General features: G+C 45.7%; 1 protein-coding gene and 1 non-coding gene across 4 annotated transcripts in view; one reads left to right on the top strand and one right to left on the bottom strand.

Moving 5' to 3' along the window:
- Positions 1–27992, bottom strand: part of PNPLA7 (patatin like phospholipase domain containing 7) — a 420389-nt gene that overhangs the window by 166216 nt on the left and 226181 nt on the right. For all 3 annotated transcript variants that reach the window (XM_044993121.1, XM_044993122.1, XM_044993123.1), the window contains one exon: positions 27332–27392. In XM_044993121.1, the coding sequence (XP_044849056.1) occupies positions 27332–27392 (61 nt within the window). The remainder of the gene's footprint in view (positions 1–27331; positions 27393–27992) is intronic.
- Positions 15161–15232, top strand: TRNAA-UGC. The gene has a single exon. It is a non-coding gene; the product is annotated as a tRNA-Ala (tRNA).

The following is a 27992-nucleotide window of genomic DNA, read 5'->3' as shown; positions in this document are numbered from 1 at the left end:
ATTTAACATTTTGATTAATGAGCTGGAAAAAAACATAAAATCATCGCTGATAAAGTTTGCAGATGACACCAATGAAGAGGACAGGTCACTAATATACAGCCATCTGGATTGCTTGGTAAGCAGAGGACAAGCAAACAATATGTGTATTCATATGTCTAACTGTAAACATATACATCTAGGAACAAAGAATGAAGGCCATACATACAGAATAGGGGGCTCTATCCTGGGAAGCAGTGACTCTGAACAAGATTCGGGGTTTGTGATGAATAATCAGCTGAACATGAATTCCCAGTGTGACACTGTGGCCAAAAGGGCTAATACGATCCTTGTATGCCTGAAGAGGGGAATCTTGAGAAGTAGAGAGGTTATTTTTCCTCTGTATTTGGGACTGGTGCAGCCACTGCTGGAATCCTGTGTCCAGTTCTGATTTCCACAATTCAAGAAGGATGTTGGTAAATTGGAGAGGATTCAGAGAAGACCCATGAGAATAATTAAAGAATTAAAAAACATGCCTTATGGTGTGATAGACTCAAGAAGCTCAATCTATTTGGATTAAAAAAGAGAAGGCTAAGAGTGTGACTTGATCACACTCTGTAAGTGGGAACAAATATTTCATAATGGACACTTCAATCTAGCAGACAAAGATATAATATGATCCAATAGCTATAAACTGTTTCTAGACAAATTCAGAATAGAAATAAGGTGTAAAATTTCAGCTGTGTGAGTAATTAGCTATTGGAACAATTTACCGAGGATCATGGTGGATTCTCCATTGCTGACAGTTTTTAAATCAACACTGGATGTTTTTCTAAACAATCTGCTCTAGGAATCATTTTGGATAAATTTGTGGCCTGAGTTATCACAATAGTCCCTTCTGGCCTTGGAATGAGTTTACCCTGCCACTGTGATGGGTTCGGTCACAGAAACTCCCTCAGGACTGTCACTAGATGTGCTGGGATATCACTGAGAACAAACCCCCCTGCCAGAGAAGGCTTCCCTCCACTCCTGTCTTGGTGAGTAAGACACTCCAGTCAACTACAGCACAGACCAAGAGGCTGGGCCACACCCCCCCTGCAGTTCACTGAAACTGAAATCCACTCAGCTCAGGGGCTTCTTAGTTAACAGAGACTTTCCCAGCACCCAGAATTCAGTCTTTCTGGGAGCCTAAACCACAAATAAATCTGTTTTACTCTGTATAAAGCTTATAAAGGGTAAACTCATAAATTGTCCACCCTCTATAACACCGATAGAGAGAGATGCACAGCAGTTTGCTCCCCCAGGTATTAATTACCTACTCTGGGTTAATTAATAAGCAAAAGTGATTTTATTAAATATAAAAAGTAGGATTTAAGTGGTTCCAAGTAATGACAAAACAAAATAAGTTACCAAGCAAAATAAAACAAAAACACACAAGTTTTAGGGGGATAGCTCAGTGGTTTGAGCATTGGCCTGCTAAACCCAGGGTTGTGAGTTCAATCCTTGAGGGGGCCATTTGGGGAACTGGGGTAAAAATCTGGGGATTGGTCCTGCTTTGAGCAGGGGGTTGGACTAGATGACCTCCTGAGGTCCCATCCAACTCTATGATTCTAAGCCTAATACATTAAGAAACTGATTACAGATGAAATCTCACCCCCAGAGATGTTCCAATAGGCTTCTTTCACAGACTGGACTCCTTCCTAGTCTGGGTCCAGCAATCACTCACCCACCCCTCCCCCCATAGTTATTGTCCTTTGTTCCAGTTTCTTTCAGGCATCTCTTTGGGGTAGAGAAGCCATCTCTTGAGCCAGCTGAAGACAAAATGGAGAGGCTTCCAGGGCCTTTTATATTGTCTCTCTTGTGGGCAGAAACCCCTTTGTTCTTCTGTGCAAAGTAACAGTAACAGGATGGAGTTTGTAGCCACCTAGGCAAGTCACACGTCCATGAATGATTCAGCTGATTGTTTACATGTTAATTTGAACATTCCCAGGAAAGCTTAGATGTGGATTGGTGTCTCCCGAAGTCCATTGTCAGTTAAGTGTTTCTTGATTGGGCACTTACTGAGAATAGTCTGTTCTCAAGAAGCTGACCAAATGCTTCACTGAGGCTACGTAAAATCAAACGCATTGAGATACAAGTACATAGCCAATATTCATAACTTCAAATAGAAAAATGATAAACACATACAGACAGCATAATCATAACCAGCAAACTACAACCTTTCCATAGACACCCACTTAACCTCCTCTGTACAAGACCTGGTGCAACCATAGGACCCTGGTTACAACAATGACCTATACGGTCACAGTTCATGTCAATAATGTCACACACTTCTGAGAGATGCAAGTGGTTTTTTCATCTTTCTACTGTAACTAAGCTGAGGATTGTCTTATCTAGTTCAGCTGAGAAGTTTAGATCTAGGTATGCTCTACAAACCATTTGTTTTCTATTACTACTGTCAAAGTTGCAGAATAACTGCACCTGTATTTCCCGTTCTGCAGTCCCTCAAGGGCACCCACTTAAAGTTTCAGACTCCCAGCCATCACCTTTCCTGGGCAGGGTTTATAAAGGGTTATAAGATTGCATAGCTCCCTGATCTACACTGTGATATCCCCAGCAAGCCTGTCTGCCTAAAAGCACCTGCGCTTTGCTTTCTCTCCAAGGACTATGATCAGTGTATTGCCAGCAGTTACAAATCACCACCAATTCCTTCTAAGCAAGCACCTTTATTCTTAAGGTAAAAGCATTAGAGAGAAAACATGTAAAAACGATAAAAACCTATACACATACTAGAAAAGCTTAAATGAGATTACCCCCAAGTCCAATGTAGGGCTCTGGTAGCTGTCAGCCCTTCAAACTCCACAAATGGAGGTTTACATTTTCATATCAGTCTTTAGATCAGGAACCAGAACAAAGGGTGGGCAAATCAGCCATTTCTTTATACAGCTCGGGCTCTTTGTCAGGAAAAGGTAATCAGCAGCTACACCTCTCCTCAGGATGTAGCTTCAAAAGGCTGGACTTTTTGCATAACCAGAGTCCTGGCATTACCCACTCCTCAAGGAAATCCATATAATACACATTGTCCCAGATGTCCATGCTTGTCAGGCACATCTCAATATAGAGACAAGATGGGTGAGATAGTATCTTTTATTAAACCAACTTCTGTTGGTAAGAAGACAATAGACTAAGGACAAGAGTAGGTGAAGATGCTTTCTTTTCAAGGGCTACAACCAGTGTATTGCCAGTAGTTATAACTTACACACAGCTCAGATGCTGGCATGCTCTCTATGGAAGCTTTCCTCACTAAATTCTGAATTTTACAGCAGGTGAAGTTTTAGGTCCAAACTACTTTCATATTCCTTTAAGAATCCCTTTCACCCAGAATAGATACCTATGTGGGCCCAGAACTGAGTGAATTATTGATACAAATGCACATCGATTCCTGCAAAATAGCACTGATCCTGTTAGAATCCAGTCTCATAAGAGGGAAGTGATTATTCCTCTCTATTCAGCACTGGTGAGGCCACCCCTGGAGTATTGCGTCCAGTTTTGGGCCCCCCACTATAGTAAGATGAGGCCCTGAAACATAAACCCTTATCAGAGGCCTGGTATGAGGCCTAAGGCCTGAACTAAAGTACAGTCAAGACTTTGCTAACATAAAGCAAAGTTAAGCTGTGAGCCAGAGGCAGGCCCTGCTCACAGAAGCTGGCAACGAAAGGACTGATGTTGCAAAAATACACATACCTAAAAGGTACTGGACGCCAGATATCAGAATACTCCGATACTTGCACATTTCACACAGATAACAAGGACTGGGGCAAAAGGGTAACATGATGGATAGAGTTGTTTTGTTCAAACCAACATGTACAAGGTGAGAGGCGGTACTTTACTGCATAGAGGGGTTGTACCTTGCTACATAGAGGGGTTGTACCTCGGTACGTCAGGAGTGCTGTGTAATTTGTTTGTACCTGTGTATAAGAATGCATCTCTGAGTGGACATCTTTGTCCAGCCTAGGGGGCACTGGAAAGTCCTGCCACTGACTTTGTCCATTGTCAGGGGGCACAAATTCGTAGTATGTACTGTAGAGTCTACTGGAAACTATTACTGAGCTTCGTTCGCCAATAAACCTGGCCGGGTGCCTTCGTACCTTATCGGAGTCCGTGGTCATTGGCGATTCTCTCGGGGTTTGTTGTGCCAGCAATCCACAGAGCCGGGGCAGCACACAGAGGGAACACGTAAAAGCAGCTGACTGTTATCAACATTGAACAGAGCAGAGCACCACACCAGTAGCATCCAACGACAGAAATGATGTGGACAAATTGGAGAGAGTCCAGCAGAGGACAACAAAAATGATCAGGGGGCTGGGGCACATGACATACAAGGAGAGGCTAAGGCAAATGAGGTTATTTAGTCTGCAGAAGAGAAGAGGGGGCGGGGGATTTGATAGCAGCCTTCAGCTACCTGAAGGAGGTTCCAAAGAGGATGGCTCTAGACTGTTCTCAGTGCTGGCAGATGACAGAACAAGGAGTAATGGTCTCAAGTTGCAGTGCGGGAGGTCTAGGTTGGATATTAGGAAACACTATTTCGCTAGGAGGGTGGCAAAGCACTGGAATGGGTTCCCTAGGGAGGTGGTTGAATCTCCATCCTTAGAGGTTTTTAAGGCCCGGCTTGACAAAGGGTTGGCTGGGATGATTTAGTTGGTGTTGGTCCTGCTTTGAGCAGGGGGTTGGACTAGATGACCTTCTGAGGTCTCTTCCAACCCTGATATTCTATGATAAGTCAGTCCTGGAGGAGAGGACTATAATTAGCTCAAACCCCTTATATATGCAGAACAGATTAACTTTCCTTTAATCTCTCTGAAATCTAACAGACATTTTCCCCATCTTGATCTTTTTATATATTGCATATTTTGTGGAACACACAAATTCCAATACAGGCACTGACAGTGATTAAAAGTAATTGGCCAGTGGTTAGTAAAATTTACATTTTAAAGCCCATATTTTTAAAATCAGCCTTTTTGTTTTGTTTTGCACTAAGTAAAATAATAAAAACCTCCTAATAGTCTTTAAACATGCTCACTCTACACATGCAGAATGTCAGCACTCTACAAGATAAAAGTTCATTTATAGGATGCAAGAGAATATACTTCAGAAAAGATAAACTAATTGAGAAATCTGTTTATCTTATTTCTCTCTTGTATGTTGGTCATTTTTCTTGCTACCTCTTCTTTATAAAAAAAAAAAGTTGTTTCGCTTTCACAGCATCAAGGAAGAGAATGACAGGTGCACTGCTGTTCTGATTCATTTCATCTCCTTTCAAGTCCTCCTGGGGGAATTTTACTTTTAGTACCTGATTCATTCCTTTTTATCAGTTAGATTCTCTTGTCATTTTAAGAACACTTGCATTCAACAAACTGAAGTTTGCCTCCAAGTCTCTAGCTTATCTTTATTTTAAAAGACTGTGTCAGAGGAAACTGTTTTTTTGCCTGACCTATTTCTGCATTTTCAGTGAAAATAGAGTTTAGCCATTTTATCATCTTTATCAAACCAAACTCTCATCAGGCCTGACACACACATTGCCTCCAACTCACTGTTGTTGTAATCTGTAATGTGCCATATGCAAACTGGTAACACACTGGTCATTAATACTGTGTGGTGTATGTACGGGCAGTGTATAAAGAATTCTAGATGTGTGCTGCAAATATGTTCCTAAAAGAAATGCTGTTTCACCAGTTTGATTGTGTCTCCAGTGTAAATTAAGCAAGGTGAGACCAAAGACAATGAAAAGGGCATTTACATGTAAGGCAAACAAAGCCATTAGGCGAGCAAGTAGGGGAAGGTGACCACTTAACAATCTTAATGGGGAACGGAGGCTGCACCCCCATGAAGCCTTCCTGCTTCTTGAAACAGAGTCAGTGAACTTTGGGAAGACATAAGGAGAAGCAAAACGCCATTTTGTCATCCATCACCTAGGGCACCAGCACCTTTTGAGCTCATGAAGTGTGGATCCTATTGACCCAGGAAGAAAGAGTAGCTCAAAACTGACAGTAGGTGAGAAACCTGTTTGGAGAAAGACTGTAACTTGCTGAAATTAAGTTTTAATCACTAGAAAGTGTTTTGTTTTATTTATACCCATAACTGTCTTCTAGTCTTATTTATCACTTAAACATCTGCTCTTTGTTAATAAATTTAGTCTTCTTTTATCACGAAACCATCTCAGTACTGTATATTAAACTGAAGGGTAAAATCCTCAGCCAGGCTACCAGGCTGGTGAGTTCTCTGTCTCTTTAGAGGCAGCGAACTTAACTTCTGTAAGGGTCAGTGAGAGGGACTGGACACTCCCCAAAACCATCTCCCCTGCAGACTTGGGACTGGACAAGCTGTTGGTGTCACCTGCAAGGAGTAACCAGGCTAGTGGCAGCCAGGGAGAAGCCACTGTACTGTGAGCAGGCTACTCTGAGCCAAAGCTGCACAATACAGAAGCACCCAGGGTTACAGGGCAGGTGGTGACAACTGGTCTGGGTGAACCCCTGACTGTCAGAAGTTCTCTGAAATTTACTGTCAATGTAGACTCCACTTCTGCTGTGCATACACCCCATGCCAGTCAGCTCAGATCCTTTTGGCCAGCAGGGTCCACTGGGGTTGCACTTATGCCCCAGATTTTCTCGTGTCCCCCAACTGAGAGCATAAAAGGCAGAGCAGGTCCAACTTTTCCTCAGCTCCATCAGCAATACAGAATCCAGATGGTATAAGAGGGAAGGTATAGGAAGGATGGTATAGGAGGGAATCCAGATGTAAAAGGAGCGTGAGTTGCAGAATCAATGTGGACAACACATCTCAAAGAGCCACAGTTATTGTAGGAAAAAAAACCAGGAGTACTTGTGGCACCTTAAAGACTAACAAATTTATTTTAACATTTTAGTTATTTTAGTTATTGTAGGGTAAGTAACCATTCTCTCTTTGAGTGATTGTCCACCTGGATTCCCCTTCTGGTTTCTAGCAAAGAGAGGACTCCTTGCACCCACTTCCTGATTATTCAGTCAAATCAAAATAATGATTTGAAGACTGCTCTGTCAGATCTTGAGGCTTGAACTAAAACAGTGCTGGGTGAATGTGTGGACTGATCCCCACATAGGTGCCCTGCAAATTTCTGGAATTGTGAGAAGCCACAGAAGTATCTTGAGCCCTGGTGGAGTAGGCTCTAACCTTCATGGATGGATCTAATCTAAACTAATCATAGCATTCCATAATACAGCAGTCTTTGGGTTGATATTGCCTCACTTTCACCCTTTTTACAACTATCAACAGCTTAAGATGGTTCCTGTAGGGTCTCATTCTGTCAAGGTAATATGTGAAAGTCCTGACTACATCAAGGGTGTGCAGTTTGGCTTTCCTCTGGCTGGAGTGGGGTTTGAGAAAGAACACTGATAGGTGAACCATCAGATTTAGATGAAAATCTGAGACAATCTTTGGCAAAATTTAGTGTGAGGCATGCGATATCCTTGAAAAATCTACTGTATTAAGTTTAAGTATCTTGGGAGTCCATTGTATTGAATGCACAGTTGATGTATTATTGTGGGATTGGATGTGGTTTCTCTAAGGGAGAGGCACGGCCACTATAAACTCTGGGAAGTGTTAGGAGCATCAAATGACTATTTTAAACAACATGCCAGGCAAGAAGGAACTTTTGGGACAAATGAAGTTTAGTGGGTTTCCTAGGAAATACTGCGGGGGGGGGGGGTGAATGCACACTTTCACATCCAGACCCAGCCTTCTGAAGCTATGCCCCAAGGAGAGAACCATTGGCTGCTGATTACCTGTTCCCCGAAGCTGAAGATCAGAGGCCCAAGCTGTATAAAGGAGACTCTGGCTTGTTCATGGGTGTGCTTGTTCTGAGCAAAAGCTGTAATGAACTTGCAACCACAGAAAAACTACTTTGTAAGGTATGAGAGACTGAACACTACCAGAACCTTTGTTGGAACTGAAGGGGGGTGAACTCTGGTAAGCTTATTAGCATGCATATGGGTTCTTTTATTATTTTTAATATAATGCTTTCACCTTAAGAATCAATGTACTTGCTTATAAAGAGCTGTGTGGTAACTTGTAACTGTGGGCAATTACAACTGTTGATAGCCTTTGAGGAGAAAGCTAAGAGCAGATGTAGGCCTGTCTGGGCAATCTGACTTGCTGGGGAATAACACAGTGTATGTAGGGAACTGTGTAGTCTGGAGGGAGAAGAGAAGGAAGCTAGAAGCCTGAGAGTGGATGCCCTAGCTGCACCATGGAGGGAAAATACAGGTGCTGTGGCCCTGAACAGGGACAGAGGCATAATGGTCACTTCACCTTTATGGAACACTATGAAAGGTGGGCCAGCATCTCCTCTACTCTTTGAGCAAACATTACCATTTTCAAAAGGCCCCTTTCACAGCCACACAGTATAGAGAGCAAGTTGCTAGGGGCTCAAAAGGAGGTCCCATTAACCCAGGTAAAATGATAGTAAAGTCCCAGGATGGAGCCGGCTCCCAGACTGGAAGAAACACATGAATAAGGCCTGAAGAAATCTAGCAACCATAGGATGGGAAAATATGGTCTGAACCTGAATGGGAGGATGATGAGCTATATTGCTGCTAACAGTACAGAGCAGATTGATAACCCTGAATGCTTTAGGGACAGGAAATGGAGCACCTATGCAACAATACAGTCTGGATTTCGCTGAACAGCTTCTTCCAATAGAAGTTAACCAGCCAACATCCATGCTGTCAGATGTAATGATGCTGGATCTGGATGTAGGATTTCATCTTCATTCTGAGAGAGCACATCAGGTAAAACAGGTGATGTGATTGGAGGGGAGATTACAGGTTCATTAAGTCTGAATACCAGAAATGCCTGGGTCAATTTGGGGCTAGCATGATCAATACTAATCCTGTCCAAGGGCACGTCTATACTGGCAAAGTTACAGCACCGGCAGTTACAACATCACTCAGAGAGCGCAAAAGGAAAACCACTGTTGTGTGTTCACACTGACAGCTGCCTGTGCAATAGCATGTTCACACTTGTGGCACTTGCAGTGCTATTTGGAGCAGTGCACTCTGAGCAGCTATCCCACAGAGCACCTCTTTCTCTTTTGCTGCTAAGACTTCTGGGAAGGTGGAGAGGGTCACGGGGCACCCTGGGTCCAGTCCCAATGCCCTGCAATGCATTGCTTTGCATCCCAGCAATCCCTGTACTTCTGTCCGCATTTGGTGCCATATTTCAACAGTTTGTGTACTGCGCGCCCAGCCTCTTTCAGGCTGCAGGAATGGATCCCGAACTGCTGACCAATTTGCTGCTCGCTCTGACCAACACGTCACAAGTGGCAGTGGAGTTATTCCTTAAACTACAAAGGCAAGAGGAGTGCGCTGTTGATCTCGCCTCGCGTAGTAGCTACGACACAAGATTGCTTGTGGTATTCACGGAACTGCTGACCACAGTGGAATACCACTTTTGGGCTTGGGAAACAAGCACTGAGTGGTGGGATCACATTGTGATGTACATTTGGGATGATGAGCAGTGGCTGCAAAACTTTCACATGAGGAAGCCACATTCATGGGACTGTGTGATGAACTCACCCCAGCCCTGTGGCACAAGGACACGAGAATGAGAGCTGTTGTTGGACAAGTGTGTGGTGATTGCACTGTGGAAGCTGGCTACGCCAGACTGCTACTGATCAGTCGCTAACCAATTCTGAGTGGGAAAGTCTACGGTTGGACTTGTGTTGACAGAAGTCTGCAGGGCCATTAATCACATCCTGCTCCGAAAGACCATGACTCTGGGCAACGTGCGTGACATTGTGGAAGGCTTTGCACAAATGGGCTTCCCTAACTGTGGAGGGGCGGAGATGGCACGCGCATTCCAATTCTGGCACCAGACCACCTAGCCACTGAGTACATTAATAGCAAGGGGTATTTCTCAATGGTTCTCCAGGTGCTTGTGGATCACCGTGGATGTTTCACAGACATTAACACAGGCTGGCCCCAAAAGGAGCATGACACATGCATCTTTCGGAACACTGGCCTGTTCGAGAAGCTGCAAGCAGGGACTTTCTTCCTGGACCAGAAGATCACTGTAAGAGAAGTCGAAATGCCCACTGTGATCCTGGGAGACCCTGCCTACCCCTTAATGCAATGGCTCATGAAGCCATACACAGGGTAACTTGAGAGCAGCAAGGAGTGGTTCAACAACAGGCTGAGCAAGTGCAGAATGACTGTAGACTGTGCATTTGGCCATTTAAAAGCCCGCTGGCGATACCTGCATGGGAAGCTGGACATGGCTGATGACAATATTCCTATGCTTATAGCTGCCTGCTGTACACTCCATTATATTTGTGAAGGGAAGGGTGAAAGCTTCACTCAGGGCTGGACCACAGAGGCTCAGTGCCTGGAGGCTGAGTTTGAACAGCCAGAGACCAGGGCTATTAGAGGGGCACAACATGAGGCCATAAGGATCAGGGATGCCTTGAGGCAGCGGTTTGAAGCTGAAAGCCACTAATATTTGTTGCTATGCTCGGGATTGCAGTGCTTGTAATGCTAGGAGGCGGCTGGTGCACATGATGCAATAATGGGGTTTAACATAATTGCATGTTGCTTTCCAGTGTTCTTTTTGCTTTCACTTAATAGACTAAAGATTGCTTTCAAACCAACACAATTCTTTTAATAAAAGACAACAACTGGAGGAGAGTGTCAAACAACAAAAATACATCAGCAGGGATGGGGGTGGGGGAAGAGAAGGTCTCCAGAGGAGGAGGGGTCCCGGGACGGCTACAGATTTGTGTATGTCCAGGGATTATATCCAACCTTCTCCTTTGGAGTACAATGCAGAGGGTGCTGTACTTCAGCAGGGCAAAACTGCAGAGGGATGGGTGTTGAGTGCAGTGGGTAGTGGCAGTCCACACTGCTGGACTGTGAGGAGGGAGGAGTGGAACGCTGCGGGTAGAGAGTGGAGCCAGGAGGTTGAAAACAGAGTGTTGGTAGTGTGGGTGGGTGTACGGGAAAGTTTTGTGACAGCGGTTGCAGGGAAGGGGGGGCGCGGAGCTGCTCAGGTTGAAGAGCTAGTATCACCTGGAGCATGTCCACTTGGTGCTCCATAACATTTAAGAGCCGCTCTGTGGCTTCTTTCTGGTGTGCCGCATTCTCTTTTCAGTCCCTCTTCTCGCTGTCCAGTCACTCCTTCAATTCCTGTTTCTCAGTGGTGGAGTGCATCAGAACCTCATGGAGAAAGTCCTCCTTAGTTCTTCGTGACTGCTTTCTAATTCTGCGCAGCCACTCTGCCACCGATAAGGGAGACCTCCAAAGGTCATCGCTGTGAAGTTTAAATGCAATGTTTTACAGAAGCAGTATTGTTTGCAACACAGACAACACTGATTCAGTGCTTTAAAACACAGCTAGTACTCACATACCTGTCACTAACTGGGTGACCCCAGGAGAAGCACACATGAGCCACAAGACGCCCAAAATGGTGAGTAGCCACAGAGGGAGGATGAATCTCTCTTCCCGGACCCTGCTGTACACTGGGCACATGGCTCTTGGGGAGAGCCAGCACTCGGGATAGGGGGGAAGCTGATAATCATTCCTGTCCCCACACTTTCCACAGGATGTGATTATGGAAGATATCTCACTGCTGAGGGTGAGCATGGAATCAAGGAAGGGTCTTCTCCAAGCCTGTGGCTTCTGCCCTGGCCCCTATGCAGCTCACCTGTGTGCAGCAATGGTCCCCCCTGTGACAGCACAGTGGCACAGGAAAGTTACCATTAATGGGGCAAGAAACAAAGCAGCTCTGCCGAGGAACCTGCGGCAGCAGATTGCCCAGTATCTTCACAAGAGTTTCCTGGAGATCTCTGAGGGAGATTCCCATGAAGTGAGGGAGTCTATCAACAGCCTGTTCCACAGCTCAGAATAGGCATGCGGTGGGAGACCAGTCTGCTTTCTGCAACCCTCCTTCACCCAACAAATTGCTTCAGTAATTCCCCAAATCAGATCCACTTACCAGGGGCCTCCTCTCTTGTTTGCGCTTCACCAAGATCCGACTGCTGTGACTAGCTAGGCTCCTCTGGGGTAGAAAAGAGCTCCTGACCGCATGCATCTGTGGTCTCTGAGCCATCCTCTGCCTCTGGGTCCCCCTCCCCCTCTTCGTACAAGATTTCCTCCTCCTGGCTCGGTCCACTCTCAACCGGCACGCGAGCCAACGAAGTATCCACGGGGGCCTTCGCAGCAAAGGTGGGGTTGCCACCAAGTATCACCTCCAGCTCTTTGCAGAACCGGCAGCTCATGGGCGCAGCACCGCAGTGGCAGTTTGCCTCCCGCACCTTCTGGTAGTCGTTCTGCAGCTCCTTCACTTTTACCCCACACTGCAATGTGTGCCGGTCATGGCCCCTTTCTATCATGCATTGTGAAATCTGTCCATAGATATCATAATTCCTATGGCTGGAGCACAGCTGGGACTGCACATCTTCCTCTCCCGAAATGCCGATGAGGTCCAGCAGCTCAGTATTGCTCCACGCGGGGGATCGCCTGGTGTGTGGAGCAGGCATGGTCACCTGGAAAGATGTGCTGAGACCACTTCACACATCACCGAGCAAACAGGAAGGGGACTTTCAAATTTCCAAAGGAATGTACAGCGTGGGGCTGAGGGCGGGGCAGTATAGTTCAAACTGATGGCCAGAGAGGTGAGAACAGGCATTGTGGGACACGTCCCGGAGGCCAACGGCAACACTGTAATCACCACGGTATCTACTCTGGCACCACAGCACTGTAGCCCCAGCGCAGAAAGCTGTACGCCTCTCATCGAGGTGGATTTTTTAGAACGCTGCAACTGAGCAGTTTCTGCGCACTAAGTGGCTTGGCAGTGTGTACACCTCGGGAGTTACAGTGCAGAAAGCTGCTTCACTGTGCAGAAACTTGCCAGTGTAGACGGGGCCTGAGTTTCCTTAGATCCTTGATAGTAACATGATTGGTGGACCAGCATACATTAACCCTGGAGTCTATGATACGAGGAAAGCATCCAATGGGGATTCTGGGCTCAGACCCCGTCTTGAGCAGAATGCTTGGTATTTCCTTTTCCAATCTGAAGCAAACAGCAGAAGACTCTGCAGGATCAAGTACCTGACAATCTATTCATGGCTGTCAGTAAACTGCCTGCTAAGCTGCTCCACTAGACCTTTCTGTAATAGGTGCAGAGCTACTAGCATGATTTGGCGATGAATATATCAGGTCCAGAGATGAACAGTTTCTTTGGAAAGAGGAGCAGATCGTTATTACCCAGATGCACACTAGAGGAATAGTCGTGACTAGTAGTATATCTATGTGAAAATGAATCTCTTCAGGAATCCAGAAGCCTTGGGCCTGAAGGTACTCTAGGTAAGCCCCCCATTTGAGTGCGGAGGGATCCACCACCAGCATACTGATAGATGGTGGTGGCGAAAATGGTACTTCTTTGTATGCCCAAAGAGGGTACTTCCACCAATTGAAGACGAGAGTACTTTTTGGGGACCTGCACCTTCATGTCCATGTGATCACCATTTTGTAGACGCACTGATTTCAACCACCTCTTACAAGGAACTTGGTGATGTCTGGCATGCTGTGTGACATAGGCGCCGGAGGCTACATGACCCAGAAGTCAGAGAGACAAGATGGGTGAGAATCTTTTTTTATTGAACCAACTTCTGTTGGCAGAAGCTACAAGTGTTCAAGCAACACAGAGCTCTTCTTCAGGTCAGGCCTTTGCTTCCTTCCCCAGACCTGTAGAAGAGCTCTGTGTAGCTCGAAAGCTTGCACCTGTCACCAAAAGAAGTTGGTGCAATAAAAGATATTACCTCACCAACCTTGTACTCTCGTATCCTGGGACCAACACAGCTATGACAACATTAAGTATAAGGCTATCATTTACAGATGTTTGTGAGTGAGCCTGAAGTTAGCAGATGAGGTCTACACCACCATGGTCACGAATCTCTCCTGTGCTGGATAAGCCCTTGCTGATGTGGAATCTAGTAGCCATGAACTCTATTCTCTGGGTCGGCAACAGTGATGACAGTCCTTGAAGATCCTGAGACCGAGTGTGGTGAAAAGTACAATTAGGTGAATGAAGTCTTTCACCTGCTATGGTGACCTTCCTTGAATGAGATAATCACAGAGGTACAGATATACCTGAATCCCTGGTCTCTTTAGATGAGCCACAATGACTGCAAAGCACTGGGTGAATACCTTGGCTGCGGTTAAAACACCAAAGAGCAGGACTTTGTATTGGTAGGGAGAGTCTTCCACTTGGGACCTTGTAGGGAGTTCAGCTGGGCTTGTCCCACTCCGGGGCGGCAGGGAACCAGGCCACCTCGCTACTTAAGTCAGGTGAGTTGGGGAATTAGCCTGGCTGTGCGGCAAACAGTCAGCAGCTCAGGCCCTCAGGCCCTTGCTGATGTGGAATCTAGTAGCCATGAACTCTATTCTCTGGGTCGGCAACAGTGATGACAGTCCTTGAAGATCCTGAGACCGAGTGTGGTGAAAAGTACAATTAGGTGAATGAAGTCTTTCACCTGCTATGGTGACCTTCCTTGAATGAGATAATCACAGAGGTACAGATATACCTGAATCCCTGGTCTCTTTAGATGAGCCACAATGACTGCAAAGCACTGGGTGAATACCTTGGCTGCGGTTAAAACACCAAAGAGCAGGACTTTGTATTGGTAGGGAGAGTCTTCCACTTGGGACCTTGTAGGGAGTTCAGCTGGGCTTGTCCCACTCCGGGGCGGCAGGGAACCAGGCCACCTCGCTACTTAAGTCAGGTGAGTTGGGGAATTAGCCTGGCTGTGCGGCAAACAGTCAGCAGCTCAGGCCCTCAGGCAGGGGCTGAGCAGACAAATAAGTTTAAGAGGCCCAGGTCCTGGCTCCGAAGGACCTGGGAGAGGGGGAGACTGCCACCCGCACGTTGGGTGGCAGGGGGGACGCAGGCCCACTCACTCCACTGCATCCCAGCCTGGGGCCCTAACAGCGGCAGATGGTCCACTGCTGCGTCAGTGGGGATCCTGACCGCAACTCACTGACATCGGCCCTGAGTGTGCTGCAGCCAGACTAGGGTTGGCTGCGCCTGGGCTACTTCCTACCTCCCCCTCTAGAGGTACCTGCGTCTGGACAGAGTCTTCCAAGGAATCAAGCATAATGGGGATGTAGCTCAGTGGTAAAGTACATGCTTTGCATGTATGAGGTCCTGGGTTCATTCCCCAGCATCTCCAGGTTCCTTGGGGGTTGGACTAGATGACCTCCTGAGGTCCCTTCCAACCCTGAGATTCTATGATTCTATGATCATGGGCTCCTCTGGGTACCCAGCGAGCAGTAGACTTAGCAGCTCCTCTGGATAACTTGCCACAGGCAGGTTTAACAGCTTCTCCGGGGTCTGGTCAGCGTCTGGCCAGTCCTCGGGTTGGCTGCAAACTGCAGGAGTCTCCCAACCAGGAGCTAGGCCACAGGCGTCTGGCTTCTCCGGCGGCCAGGCTGCTAGTAAGCTCTGGGGTTGGGCTTTTGTACTTCCTGTCTTGCACCCTGACCTCTGGGGGGCAGGCGCAAGCTCCACTGGCTCCGCCCACTTTGGCATCCAGAGGGGCTCGTCCCACTCCGGGGCGGCGGGGAACCAGGCCACCTTGCTACAGATCTCAAGATATTTTCTGTGTGCCAGATGACATGATACCTGAAAATATGCATCACCAGCTGTGAACCAGTCTTCATAATCCCATTGCTAGCTCCCGGAGGTCAGGGTTGCCATCCTGAACGTGAAATAATCACGAGTGACTGTGTTGCAAACACTCTTTTCCCTTTGGGATCAGAAAACAATACGAGTAAAAGCCCTTCCCCTTTGAAATCCAGAGCCACTTATTCTACTGCTCTGAAAATTTAGAAGGGAGGCCGCTTCTTGATTGAACAGTATCTCGTGAGAGAGATCCCTGAAGAGGAACAGGGAAGAGGGGTGAGTTGGTAGGAAGGGACTGGAATTGAACTGAACACCCCACGTTGATGATCTCTAAGACCCACTGGCTGAGGTAGATTCCCAGCCACTCCAAAATATCAAAAGGGGTGAGGGAGGGAGAGTATAAACCACCCAAAGACTCTATATGGCTCTTGATGATGGCCTCAAGCTTGCTGCTGTGAGGTGGACACAGAATGTGCAGTAGAGGACAAAGAGGCAGAGGGTCTTCTGTTTGGGAACTTCTGCTTCTTCCTCAGCAATTTTGATGACTTTTGTGGAATACAATAATATGTGGAGAGTTCTTTGTCTAAAGCAAAATCACCTTCTCCACGGGGCTGGTGTGCAGACTCCCAAGAAACAGAGAGAGGCTCAAATTTTTCAGAGTGCAGGGCTTCATTAGCTGTTGCACTGACTATGTCACAATCTCCAAATGGAAGGCCCTCAGTTGTTGTCTGGACCTCCTTGAGTGTTCCTGAAGATTGCAACCACGGAGCCCTGCAAATGACGACTGAGGTGGCTGTTGATCATGCTGTGGCCCATGCATCCAACGCCTCCTGCAGTGATGGATGAGCCACAAATAGTCCCTCAGATACAATGGACTTCAGTCCCTGCTTATGTTCACGTGGGAGTTTCTCAATAAGCTGCAATGCTGGGTACCAGTTAAGGTAATCATACTTTGACAGGAATGCCAAATACTTTGCAAGGCACGTCTGCAGACTTCAGGATGAATAATTCTTCCTGCCAGATAGATCTAATTTTTTCAGATCTTTTGTCTCAGTTATTTTTGTGGTCCCTGCTCCCTGGACCTTCCATGCACCACCATCACTACCAGAGATCCAGGAAATAGGTGAAACATTCAAACCCATTTGAAGGAACTCAATAGCACCTATCTGTCTTTTTAGAGGTAGGCACCACAGACACTGGGGTCTGCCATAAATGTTTACTGGTTCCAATAGCCCCTTGTTAATTGGCAGGGCAACACCTTCAAACATGGACGAATGCAGGATGTGCAGAAGGCATATGCAATTTTTCCTACACTACCACCAAAGATTTCTAAAGTGTCTGCCATGTGACACAGAAACACTCTTCCATCTGCAGGTGTTATTCCTCAGTTTCCTGTTCTTCCTGGGGTATAGCATGAATCCCACATTAGCTACCCTTCTTGAGCTACTCTCCAAGCTTCATAGGAGAAGGAAATCTAACTCCGGAGGGTGTGACATACTGTACCTCAGAGACGCTCCCTGTAACCCCCATATTCATCATTTGTATATGGTTGAGGTATTTTGTACAAAGCATGCCATGTAAGGTCATGATCTGCTGAAACTCATTGTTCTGTCAAAATAGGTATACTGGTAGCATGCATGAAGTTATGAGATTTTGCTATATGGTTGTTATTGAAATATGTTGCGAGTCTGGGAGTCGCTCACTGCTAGTTCTCCAGTGACCTACACCCAAAGCAACCATTCTGGGCCACTGACCAGCAGGGGAATTGTAAAAAAGAAATTTACAAATTCTGTAAGAGATCGTTGCTCAAGCACCACGCAATGGGGCTTGCTCAACTCTGTGACTTAGCAAGGCCCACAAGGACATATTTGGGCCAGTATTTTTACTGGACTGAGGGTATAAGATAATGGACAGTGGCATCATGAGAACATCTCTCTCCCCTCCCCTAACTACACTGAAGGCAACAAGAATGCTGGGAAGACAAAGACTTGAACTGAGGAGACTGGTCCCAGGCTGAGAAGGAAATTCAGCCTGTCTCTTAAGAACTGTAACCTACCTGCAACATCCAGTGGGGTGAAAAAAGCTGTTTGATTCAACTCTTGCTTAGTCTAAAAGTTTAAGATTTGAAATGCATGTTTACTTTTTATTTTCTTAAGGTATTTATTTTCTGACCTTTATGCCTACCACTCAAAATCTATCTTTCTGTAGTTAATAAACTTACTTTAATATTTTATCTTTATCAGTGAGTTTGCCTAAGGTGCTTGGGTAATCCACTCAGGTTACAAAGGGTGGTGCATGTCCACTTTCCTTTGACAAATAAATTCTGTGAGAGGGAAAGACACGGCCCCTAATTAATATGCTTGCATTGTTCAAAAGAAGGTCTTGAGCAGTGTAAGACAGTATATTTCTGGGGTCCAAGGCTGGGGGCTTGAGAGATTTGCTGGTGTTTCCCTGTGTATAGCTCATGAATGCCTTGTAGAGTATTCATGCAATTTAGCTGGGTGTGCCTCAGCATGCAGGTGACTGAGTGATCACAGCACCTGGAGGGGTTTGCTGCTGGTCATTGGCAAAACACTATGAAAGACAGCGCAGGCTGGAGAATTAAGGGGACATAGCGGTCCCATAGTTCCAGGTTGTACCCCAGGGATCCCGTCACAGAGGGACAGCTGATGTAGGTTTCCTTGCTGGTTACATCCCCCAAGAGACTCACTAGAGATAGGGGCTGGGAGCTACAAGGGAGGATACCTAGGAGAGTGCTCTCCTGGAGATCACATAGGTCAGTGCCTACGCGAATGGTGTCTAGATTCCCTGTCAGACCTGAAGGGGTCATATGAATGGGAATGAGATGAGCGGATGGGGGATGCCTCCCTATTTGCTTGGGAGGAGGAAGAAAATGACTAATGGTGGGGCTACCCTAACTGGAGATGTAGGGTAAGCTTGAGTATTGACCACCACTAGAGCTGAAAAGCTGATTGGCACCATGACTGTACTGTTAATCAGTACTGTACAGGACACTCTCACAGGCAGGATAGTAATGATGATTTAGGGTGTGTGGTCAATGCAAGATTACTTGGTACTGAAAGTATCAGAGGGGTAGCCGTGTTAGTCTGGATCTGTAAAAGCAGCAAAGAGTCCTGTGGCACGTTATAGACTAACAGACGTATTGGAGCATGAGCTTTCGTGGGTGAATACCCACTTCGTCAGATGCATCCCACAAAAACTCATGCTCCAATACGTCTGTTAGTCTATAACGTGCCACAGGACTCTTTGCTGTTGGTACTGAAAATAACTTTGGTGCCGAGAAAGTCTGTGCTGGGACCTCTGTTCTGCAGGGGTTGGCACCAGTCTCGTGGACACTGGGGTCACTGGCTCCACATGCACTGATATCAATAGAGAGAGGCTGGTACCAGGCAAAGTGTGGACTGCTACCCGAGACAGTACCATGTGTGTTCAATGACTGAGTTTTGCCAGAGTGTCACAGGGATCCAATTCAGGCTACAAACTACCTTTTGGATCTATGCCTCCTTTTACTAGGTGTTAGAGCTGTGCTCACTGTGGGAATGATGTTCTTCCCCCTTCAGATCAGATCACTGGGTGTAGGAGGACTTTGATGCTCTGCTAGGCTCAGTGAATGAAATTTTATTGACCAGTGAACACAGAAGCTTGGAGTTCATCCACATCTCACAAAAGCACTGATCAAGGAAATCTGTGTTCTGGTCTACAAGGCCCCTGCTTCTGAGTTCTCCAGGAGAAAACACTAAAGACAGGCCTCTCTTGCCTTCTGCATCCTCCTAGAGGTGTAAGAAAAGAAAAAATTACACTACACCACTGTCCAACTATACTAATATTACTATCAAACTCTCTCATATTGCATGTACACACATACGCATACATGCAGAGGCCCAGTCAAGTTGCATAACGTGCTGAGAAGCAGACACGCAGAAGTTCCATGTCGCAGACACAGTTGGCCATGACTCAGTGGACACTGCTGGCAAAAAGAATCCAATCTTACACGCATGGGGCACATGTGTACCAGAAGTGGAATCCATGCAATCAATTCAACTGTATTTAAGCCAATTTAACAGATCTGTTAACAAAACACAGAGTAGGTTATTCACTAAACTAATGAAAATGTGCCCTTCCAAGAACAAATCCATGAGCAACAGTTTTTGCTCTACCTCTAGGATGGCAATGAACGTTCAGGAAAATAGAGCAGAATCACAAGAGAGTTGCAAAATTATGCCCTCCAAATCTAAGTGCCAGGTGGCAATTTTAATGTGTGCTTAACAACTTACCAAATTAAACACAGAGGCAGATGCAAACTGAAGTAAGTAAAATGTATTACAAATTTGCTGGGTTATACTTGGAGAGCACATTGTAATGATATATAAACTATACAATATTCCCAGCCAATACAACACAACATACAGGGTTATAGTGATTTATTTCCAAGTATTGGAATAGCACAGAACTGGAGATAAGTTACTTTGATTGATTCAGAAGAGCTCAAAACATTCAAAAAACAGTTGGAGAACACTTCAACCTGCCTGGTCACTCAATTACAGTTATCAGAGGGGTAGCCGTGTTAGTCTGGTTCTGTAAAAGCAGTAAAGAATCCTGTGGCACCTTATAGACTAACAGACGTTTTGCAGCATGAGCTTTCGTGGGTGAATACCCACTTCTTCGGATGCAAGTAGTGGAAATTTCCAGGGGCAGGTATATATAAGCAAGCAAGAAGCAGGCTAGAGATAACGAGGTTAGATCAATCAGGGAGGATGAGGCCCTGTTCTAGCAGTTGAGGTGTGAAAACCAAGGCAGGAGAAACTGGTTCTGTAGTTGGCAAGCCATTCACAGTCTTTGTTTAATCCTGAGCTGATGGTGTCAAATTTGCAGATGAACTGAAGCTTAGCAGTTTCTCTTTGAAGTCTGGTCCTAAAGTTTTTTTGCTGCAGGATGGCCACCTTAAGATCTGCTATTGTGTGGCCAGGGAGGTTGAAGTGTTCTCCTACAGGTTTTTGTATATTGCCATTCCTAATATCTGATTTGTGTCCATTGATCCTTTTCCTTAGAGACTGTCCAGTTTGGCCAATGTACATAGCAGAGGGGCATTGCTGGCATATGATGGCATATATTACATTGGTGGATGTGCAGATGAATGAACCGGTGATGGTGTGGCTGATCTGGTTAGGTCCTGTGATGGTGTTGCTGGTGTAGATATGTGGGCAGAGTTGGCATCGAGGTTTGTTGCATGGATTGGTTCCTGAGCTAGAGTTACTATGGTGCGGTGTGCAGTTACTGGTGAGAATATGCTTCAGGTTGGCAGGTTGCAATTCTCCAACAAAAAACAAAAAAAACAAAAAAAACAACAAAAAAAGTTGCAATTCTCCAACAAAAAACCCTAAAAAAAAAGACTCCAACAAGAAACTGCAGAACTGAAATTAATTTGCAAACTGGACACCATTAAATTAGGCTTGAATAAAGACTGGGAGTGGATGGGTCATTACACAAAGTAAAAACTATTTCCCCATGCTATTTTTTCCCCTACTGTCACTCACATCTTCTTCTCAACTCTTGGAAATGGGCCAGCCTGATTATCACTACAAAAGTCTTTTTTCTCCTGCTGATAATAGTCCGCCTTAATTGATTACTCTCATTATAGTTGGCATGGCAACACCCATTTTTTTCATGTTCTCTGTGTATATACATCTTCCTACTGTATTTTCCACTGCATGCATCTGATGAAGTGGGTTTCAGCCCACAAAAGCTTATGCCCAAATGAATGTGTTAGTCTCTAAGGTGCCACAAGTACTCCTTGTTCTTTTTGTATTCAGTAAGAGTCTGTCAATGCAATTTGCATGTTACTCTAAGTGTAATAGGGTCACGGCATTCATATGGCTTGACTACCATATAAAATACACCTCTACCCCGATATAACGTGGTCCTCAAGAGACAAAAAATCTCACCGTGTTATAGGGTGAGACCGGGTTATATCAAACTTGCTTTGCCCCCCCACCCCCTGGTTCTTTGTTCCCTGACTGTCCCCTCCAGAAACCCCAGTCCCTAATCACCCCCAGGACCCCACCCTCCCCCCACCCAACTCCCCTGTCCCCTGACAGGCACTCACCAGCAGCGGCGGGAAGCAGAGCAGCCTGGCCTCAGGCCGCTCCACTCCACCAGCTCCCAGCTGCGGTGCTCCGCTTTCCACCATCGGTGGGTGTGGGGAGGTTGGAGAAAGGATGCCCCCCACCACCACTCACCTGCAGTGGGAAGCGGAGCAATGCGTCCCCAGCCCGCTCGGCTTTCCTTGCCCCGGCCATGTCGCTCGGGGGCAGCTGGGGAAAGGTCCTGCACTCACCTGCGGCAGGAAGTGGAGCACCACAGCTGGGAGCTGGCGGAGTGGAGCTGGCTGGGGCTGGGCTGCTCCACTTCCCGCTGCTAGGGAGTGCAGGGAGGTTGGGGAAAAGGATGCCCTCCACACTCACCGGCGGTGGGAAGTGGAGCGACGCAGCCCCAGCCCGCTCCACTCTGCCAGCTCCCAGCCGCGGCGCTCCGCTTCCCGCCACAGGTGAGTGTGGTTGGGGAAAGGATACCCCCACCCCCCAGTACTCACCTGCGGCAGGAAGCGGAGCGCCGCGGCTGGGAGCTGGCGGAGTGCAGCGGGCTCGGGCCGGGCTGCTCCACTTCCACCGCTGCTGGTGAGTACGGGGGGATCCCTTCCCCCAAGATCCTTCCCCCAAGTGACACGGTTGGGGCCGGGTGAGGGAAGCAGAGTGGGCTGCTCCCAACCCCCTGCTAATCCCCCGGGCCACTTTGGGACTGCGGGGCCCCCTAAAGTGCCCTCCCACAGCTCCTGCCCCCCAGACCCTGGGGGGGGAGCACCTGACCACCCCCAAGACCTTTTGCCCCTTATTGAACCCCTTGGCCCCGGCCTGGCACCCTTGACACGCTGCTCAGAGCAGCATGTCATAGACTTAAGGTCAGAACGGACCATTATGGTTATCTAGTCTGACCTCCTGCACAATGAAGGCCACAGAATCTCACCCACCGACTCCTGTAACAAACCCCTAACCTATGTCTGAGTTATTGAAGTCCTCAAATCGTGGTTTAAAGACTTCAAGGTGCAGAGAATCCTCCAGCAAGTGACCCGTGCCCCATGCTACAGAGGAAGGCGAAAAACCTCCAGGGCCTCTGCCAATCTGCCCTGGAGGAAAATTCCTTCCCGACCCCAAATATGGTGATCAGCTAAACCCTGAGCATGTGGGCAAGACTCACCAGCCAGCACCCAGGAAAGAATTCTCTGTAGTAACTCAGATCACAACCCATGTAACATCCCATCACAGACCACTGGGCATATTTACCTGCTAATAATCAAAGATCAATTAATTGCCAAAATTAGGCTATCCCATCATACCATCCCCTCCATAAACTTATCAAGCTTAGTCTTGAAGCCAGATATGTCTTTTGCCCCCACTACTCCCCCTGGAAAGCCGCTCCAGAACTTCACTCCTCTTATGGTTAGAAACCTTCATCTAATTTCAAGTCTAAACTTCTTAGTGTCCAGTTCATATCCATTTGTTCTTGCGTCCACATCGGTACTAAGCTTAAATAATTCTTCTCCCTCCCTGATGTTTATCCCTCTGATATATTTATAAAGAGCAATCATATCCCCCCTCAACCTTCTTTTGGTTAGGCTAAACAAGCCAAGCTCTTTCAGTTTCCTTTCATAAGACAGGTTTTCCATTCCTCGGATCATCCTAGTACCCCTTCTCTGTACCAGTTCCAGTTTGAATTCATCCTTCTTAAACATGGGAGCCCAGAACTGCACACAGTATTCCAGATGAGGTCTCACCAGTGCCTTGTATAATGGTAATAACACCTCCTTATCTTTACTGAAAATACCTTGCCTGATGAATCCTAAAACTGCATTAACTTTTTTAACGGCCATATCACATTGGCAGCTCATAGTCATCCTGTGATCAACCAATACTCCGAGATCCTTCTCCTGTTACTTCCAACTGATGCCTCCCCAGCTTATAACAATAGTTCTTGTTATTACTCCCTAAATGCAGGACCTTGCACTTTTCACTATTAAATTTCATCCTATTACTATTACTCCAGTTTACAAGGTCATCCAGATCTTCCTGGATGATATCCCGGTACTTCTCTGTGTTAGCAATACCTCCCAGCTTTGTGTCATCCACAAACTTTATTAGCACATTCCCGCTTTTTTTTGCCAAGGTCAGTAATAAAAAGATTAAATGAGATTGGTCCCAAAACCGATCCCTGAGGAACTCCACTAGTAACCTCCTTCCAGCCTGACAGTTCACCTTTCAGTATGACCCACTGTAGTCTCCCCTTTAACCAGTTCCTTATCCACCTTTCAATTTTCATATTGATCCCCACCTTTTCCAATTTAACTAATAATTCCCCATGTGGAACCATATCAAATGCCTTACTGAAATCGAGGTGAATTAGATCCACTGCATTTCCTTTGTCTAAAAAGTCTGTTACCTTCTCAGAGCTTTACCGTGGTGTATTGGTATTCAAAATACCAGTGGGGGAAAAACACCATTCAAATTATAAAATGATTAACTAAAAAGATTTAATGGGGCCAGGTAATTTGGCCCTTTGCAATTAGCCAGGAAGAACACTTTGCTTGACAAATACCAGGGGATTCCTGGTTATGGTATGACCAGAAGTCTAAACTGAGCCCAAGACAGATACGTTTTTTTAAATAAATTCTGTGTGAGGGAAAGACACTGCCCCAGTTCAGAAACACTGCAGTATAGTCGGTATCAAAGCTTTACCAAGAGGACTGGAAACAGCAGGGACATATGGGACCAGACCGCTGCTTACCAATGACATGAACCGTAAACTATCAACCAAAAGACTGGCAATTGCTACCAGTAATTTAAAAGTGGACACTTAAAGCTCAAAGTTTGCTTCCTTGGTCTTGAAGTGTTTATACAACCGGAAGAAGTATACGCATCTGTGATTAATCATGTCCTAGATACATTGGCATTGTTCTGTATAGCACAGTATGCCAGGGTATAAAAGGATCCTTCCTGGACAGCTGAGTTTGGTTGGCAAATACTGCTTAAATATAGCTCAGGCAGAGGGCAGAAAATATCTTCCATGGTTCATTATATCTATTTTGCACTGAGTACATACCGTACAGCAGTTTAGAGGAAGTGTCAGATCCAATATATACATCTAAAAACCAAAGCCAAAAGAGCCACAGGATAGAACTGAAGGCTAAATTTCTTCAGCTGTTCCATTTTGCATGCACTCTGTAACTCCTGAGGGCATTTTGCACGAAAAAAAGAAAAATTCTGCACACAATATTTTAAAATTCTGCAAAATTCTGCAAATTTTATTTGTTAAATAAATGTGGAGGCTCCAGCATGGTAGTGGGGAACACAGGCAACTGGCTACACAGAGGTGGGAGATCACTGTCATGTGATCCACTTTAAAAGTTTCAAGGAAGAGACTGCTTGGCCTTTTACAGATTCATACATACCAAGGCCAGAAGGAATATATGACCATTCTGTCCTTTGTGCCCTCACATGGGAGAGTGAGGAGGCACAGGACAGACACTTGCACAGCTCAGACACTGCTAGCCAAAATAATCTAGTCTCACGAGCATAAGGCATATGTGCCCCTTGCAATAGGAGCCATACTGACACGTACTGAAAGAGCTGAACATTCTTTCCACGTCAGCGGGACAATCATAACTGCACAAGTCACTTTGTTAGGATGATTTCCAGCCTAACTGGCTATCACTTACAATTAGAGAGATTAAAATGGCCCTAAGACGTTACAAATTGGTTGTTACTTTTACTCTCTGCTTGTTTCACAAAATGGCAAAGCAAGAAATATCGAGTAGTCTAGTGAGGATTATAGGTTAAATTTAATGTACTGATGTTTTTAAGCTGTGACACAATGCAAAGTTCATCATAAGAACATACAGCAGCCATACTAGGTCAGACCCAGGGCCGGCTCTAACTTTTTTGCTGCCCTAAGCACAAAAATAAGAGCACCGCCCCACCGTAACCCTCCCCCCACCCTCCTGAGTGCCACGCTGCCCAAGCCCCCCACCTCCCCCCAGGCACCACGCTGCCCAAGCCCCCTACCAGCGCCGCCAAAACAAAAACAAACAAACAAAACCCTCCAGCGCCATCCGGCCGATCCAAAAAAAAGAAAAAAAAACCCGAGCGCCGCCCCAAGGTGCCGCCCCAAGCACGTGCTTGGTTGGCTGGTGCCTGGAGTCGGCCCTGGTCAGACCAATGGTCCATCTAGCCTAAACTCCAACCTTTTGACAGTGGCCAGTGCCAGATGCTACAGAGGGAATGAACAGAGCTGTGCAATTTCAGGTGATCCATCCTCCATCATCCAGTCCCAGGTTCTGCCAGTTGATGGTTTAGGGACACCCAGAGCATGGGCTTATGTCCCTGGCCATCTTGGCTAATAGCCATTGATGGACCTATCCTCCATGAACTTATCTCATTATTTTTGAACCCACTTATACTTTTGGCCTTCACAATATCCCTTGGAAATGACTGACTGTGTGTGAAGAAGTACTTCCTTAAGTTTCTTTTAAACCTGCTGTTGATTATTTCACTGGGTGATCTCTAGTTTTTGTGTTATATGAAGGGGTAAATAACAATTCACTTTGTCAATACAATTCATAATTTTATAGACTTCTATTGTATACCCTCTTAGTTGTCTCTTTTCTAAACTGAATAGTCCCAGTCTTTTTAATCTCTCTTTGTATAGAAGCTGTTCCACACCCCCAATCATTTTTGTTGCCCTTCTTCAAAGTACGTGGTCCAAAGCACACAACTGAAATTCAATACAAGCTGTTTGCCTAACTCTCTTATCCTCCTTTGAAAATCCCAACCACACTGGTAGCAATGGGTTGCATGGAAACAGACACATTTCTGTAAATAGTTTTAAATCTTAGCACAGAGGTTTTATACCAGTACTTAGAACATTATTTTCTTTTAAAAGTGATTTAGTTTTATAGTCCAAGAAGAACAAACAGTAAGGGAAGTTTCCTCCCACCCACTAACAATCAATCCACTTAGTAATCTAAACTAATTCAACCAAGGCAATTCACAAGAAATTTCTCAGGATAAAAACTTGGGAACACCTAAATACTGAATAATTTGCTATTAGGCAACACAGCAAGATAAGCAAACTACAGATTCATTAGGTCATCCTGCATGCAGATTCCATTTGGTGTGATGTGATTCTGTGCAAGGTTACTGAATTCTGTATTGCTCCCTGTTCCTGCAAACCCTCTCTCTCAACAAATATGTACACCAATACCTTTGGGACTCAGTGGTGTCAATTACATTCCATTCCCCCACCCCATTTATCCTACTTATTGTGCACTCATTCTTTGTACTTATGAAATTGTTACTCCCTTGTGATCCTGGCTAAAGTGGAATAATCAGGGGCAAATTCTTATCTCTGACAGGAATTCTCTGTTCTCAAATTTACTGGTGTAAATCCAGCAGTACTCCACTGAATTCAGTAGAATTACTTGGAAAACATATCAGTGTAACTGAGATCTGAATCTGTCCCTTAGACATATTTTCTGAGCACTGGAAATAAAGCAAATGGCCCAGGAATGGTTTCTTACCCCCCTGCTGAAGGCTGCCAAGAATCTTCTCACCCAGCAAATGAATCAGTCTAGTCACAACCTGGCAGGGGGAAAGAAATGAACATTTCAGACTGAATGCATTAAAATAAAATATCCTAACAGATAATGGAAAAAATCAAGAGAAGGGCTTAAATAGAACATTGTTGAGAATTGCTAAGGGTTTTACAAAGCACAGCTTCTCCATGGGAAGCAATTACTTCCACTCTGTGATATAGTGACAGCTCATTTTTCTTGTATAAAGTTCCCTGTGTCATTTTAATTTTATACTAACCTTTAAAACTTAAAAAAAAAAATAGGTCATTTACAATCTATTCTGCTATTAAAAAAAGAACTTTTCTGGAAAGACTCGGTGTCACATTTTCACTATATCTCCAATGTGCACATACTGTGAGTATTTAAGAAAGAAAGTGTCTTGTGGTAGTTATTGAATACCATCTCATTTGTATACGGTACAATCACCCTGGTCCATACTCAGACCAGATTCCTCATATACAACAAGGTGTTATGGGTGAATAGGTGGAACACACACATATTCAAAGCCCCGTATACGTCTTGGCAAGCTGAATTACCTTTGTGAAACTGATCTGGAGGCACAGAAAACAGGCATGGCTCATTCCAAGGATCAGATTTTGATCTCAAT

This window comes from Mauremys mutica, chromosome 18, assembly GCF_020497125.1.
Source record: "Mauremys mutica isolate MM-2020 ecotype Southern chromosome 18, ASM2049712v1, whole genome shotgun sequence".
Lineage (NCBI taxonomy): Eukaryota > Metazoa > Chordata > Testudines > Geoemydidae > Mauremys > Mauremys mutica.
The sequence above is the reverse complement of the archived record's forward strand: the minus strand, read 5'-3'. Positions and strand labels throughout refer to the sequence as shown.